This window comes from Eimeria mitis, genomic scaffold (assembly GCF_000499745.2).
Source record: "Eimeria mitis Houghton genomic scaffold, Emh_scaff6806, whole genome shotgun sequence".
NCBI lineage: Eukaryota > Apicomplexa > Conoidasida > Eucoccidiorida > Eimeriidae > Eimeria > Eimeria mitis.
Window position 1 is genome coordinate 1 of NW_013574916.1, and position 1,316 is coordinate 1,316.

Below are 1,316 nucleotides of genomic sequence, written 5' to 3' on the forward strand. Positions count from 1 at the left end.
GTTTAGGGTTTAGGGTTTAGGGTTTACTTGGCTGAATACGAGCAGCGCAGCAACACCCACGAGGAGAAGACAACGACAACGAATGAAGTGCAGCAGAGGGGGCCCCTCACCAAAACCCTTGAGGGCCCCTTTCTTAAGGGCCTCTTCAATATCAAAGCCTGGGGCCCCTGGGGGCCCCGCGGGGGGCCCCTGGGTACTATCCAGGGCCCCTTGGGGCCCCACATCCGCAGCTGCTTCTCCTGCGGGGTCCCCTTGGGGGCCCCCCTGGGGGCCCCCCTGGGGGCCCCCTTGGGGGGCCCCTTGGGGGCCGTTGGCTTGAGTTAGGGTTTTGAGGTAAGGGAGGTGGAGAGCCGCCCAGCCGCGAGTGAAGACAGAACGCCAGCGGCAGCGGCGTACCCAGAAGCATAGATCGCAGAACTGGGCGAGTTCTGAACAAAAACCCTAAACCCTAAACCCTAAACCCTAGATGGTAAGTTCTAGGAGGAAGAAGGGGACAGGCGTTCGAGGCGGCTGAATTTAAGGGTTTAAGGTTTGATGGTTTGAGCGTAGGCATTTGCTGCTTCAGCTTTCAGTCTCTAAGCTTAAGGGTTTAGGGTTTAGGGTTTAGGGTTTAGGGTTTAGGATTACCTTGGTTAACTTGGTTGCTTTGTTCAGGGGTGAAAGAGCCTGAAGCCAAGGCAGACTCCACCGCCTGCTGCAGCGCATGCAGGGCCCTATGGAGGCCCCAGAGGGAGCGCGAGGGCCCCAGCAGCTCGGCCTCTACCCGCCAGAATGCCTCCCCCAGGCCACCCCGCATCCTGAAACCCTAAACCCTAAACCCTAAGCCCTAGAGGACTCTAAACCCGGAACCCGGTGAGGAGGGGCCGTAAACCCTAAACCCTAAACAACAAACAATAAACGCTAAACCCTAAACCCTCAAATACAACTCTCACGAGAAAGAAGAGCTGCAACAGTATGTAGAAGGACAGACAACTTGCGCCGAGTGAGACTGAGGGTTTAGGGTTTAGTAGGGTTTAGGGTTTAGGGTTTACGGGGGGATATAAGGCATGGAACACAACTCGCCTCAGCAGAGATAAATAAAAACAATCGTCGAAATATTAAGTGAAATCAATTAAAAATATATAAACGCAAAAATATAAACATTTCAGGGCCTCGGGCCCCCTGGGGGCCCCACAGCCGCCTACGACATTGAACCCTAGGGTTTAGGGTTTAGGGTTTAGGGTTTTGAGGGAGGTTTCTCGCCGTCTTATTTAATATAATTTTTTTTATTTTCTTTTTTATATTATTTATTTTGTTTATTCAGTCCAAACAATTAC

At 52.5% G+C, this 1,316-nt stretch overlaps 1 protein-coding gene across 1 annotated transcript in view; it reads right to left on the reverse strand.

Moving 5' to 3' along the window:
- Window positions 1–23: 23 nt before the first annotated feature.
- The window catches only part of EMH_0089100 (uncharacterized protein), a gene marked incomplete at both ends in the record, with an annotated part of 1,571 nt that continues 278 nt past the window's right edge, over window positions 24–1,316 (reverse strand). Inside the window, 3 exons of the mRNA XM_013501387.1 lie at window positions 24–31; window positions 111–428; window positions 628–797. Of these exons, the coding sequence (XP_013356841.1) occupies window positions 24–31; window positions 111–428; window positions 628–797 (496 nt within the window). The remainder of the gene's footprint in view (window positions 32–110; window positions 429–627; window positions 798–1,316) is intronic.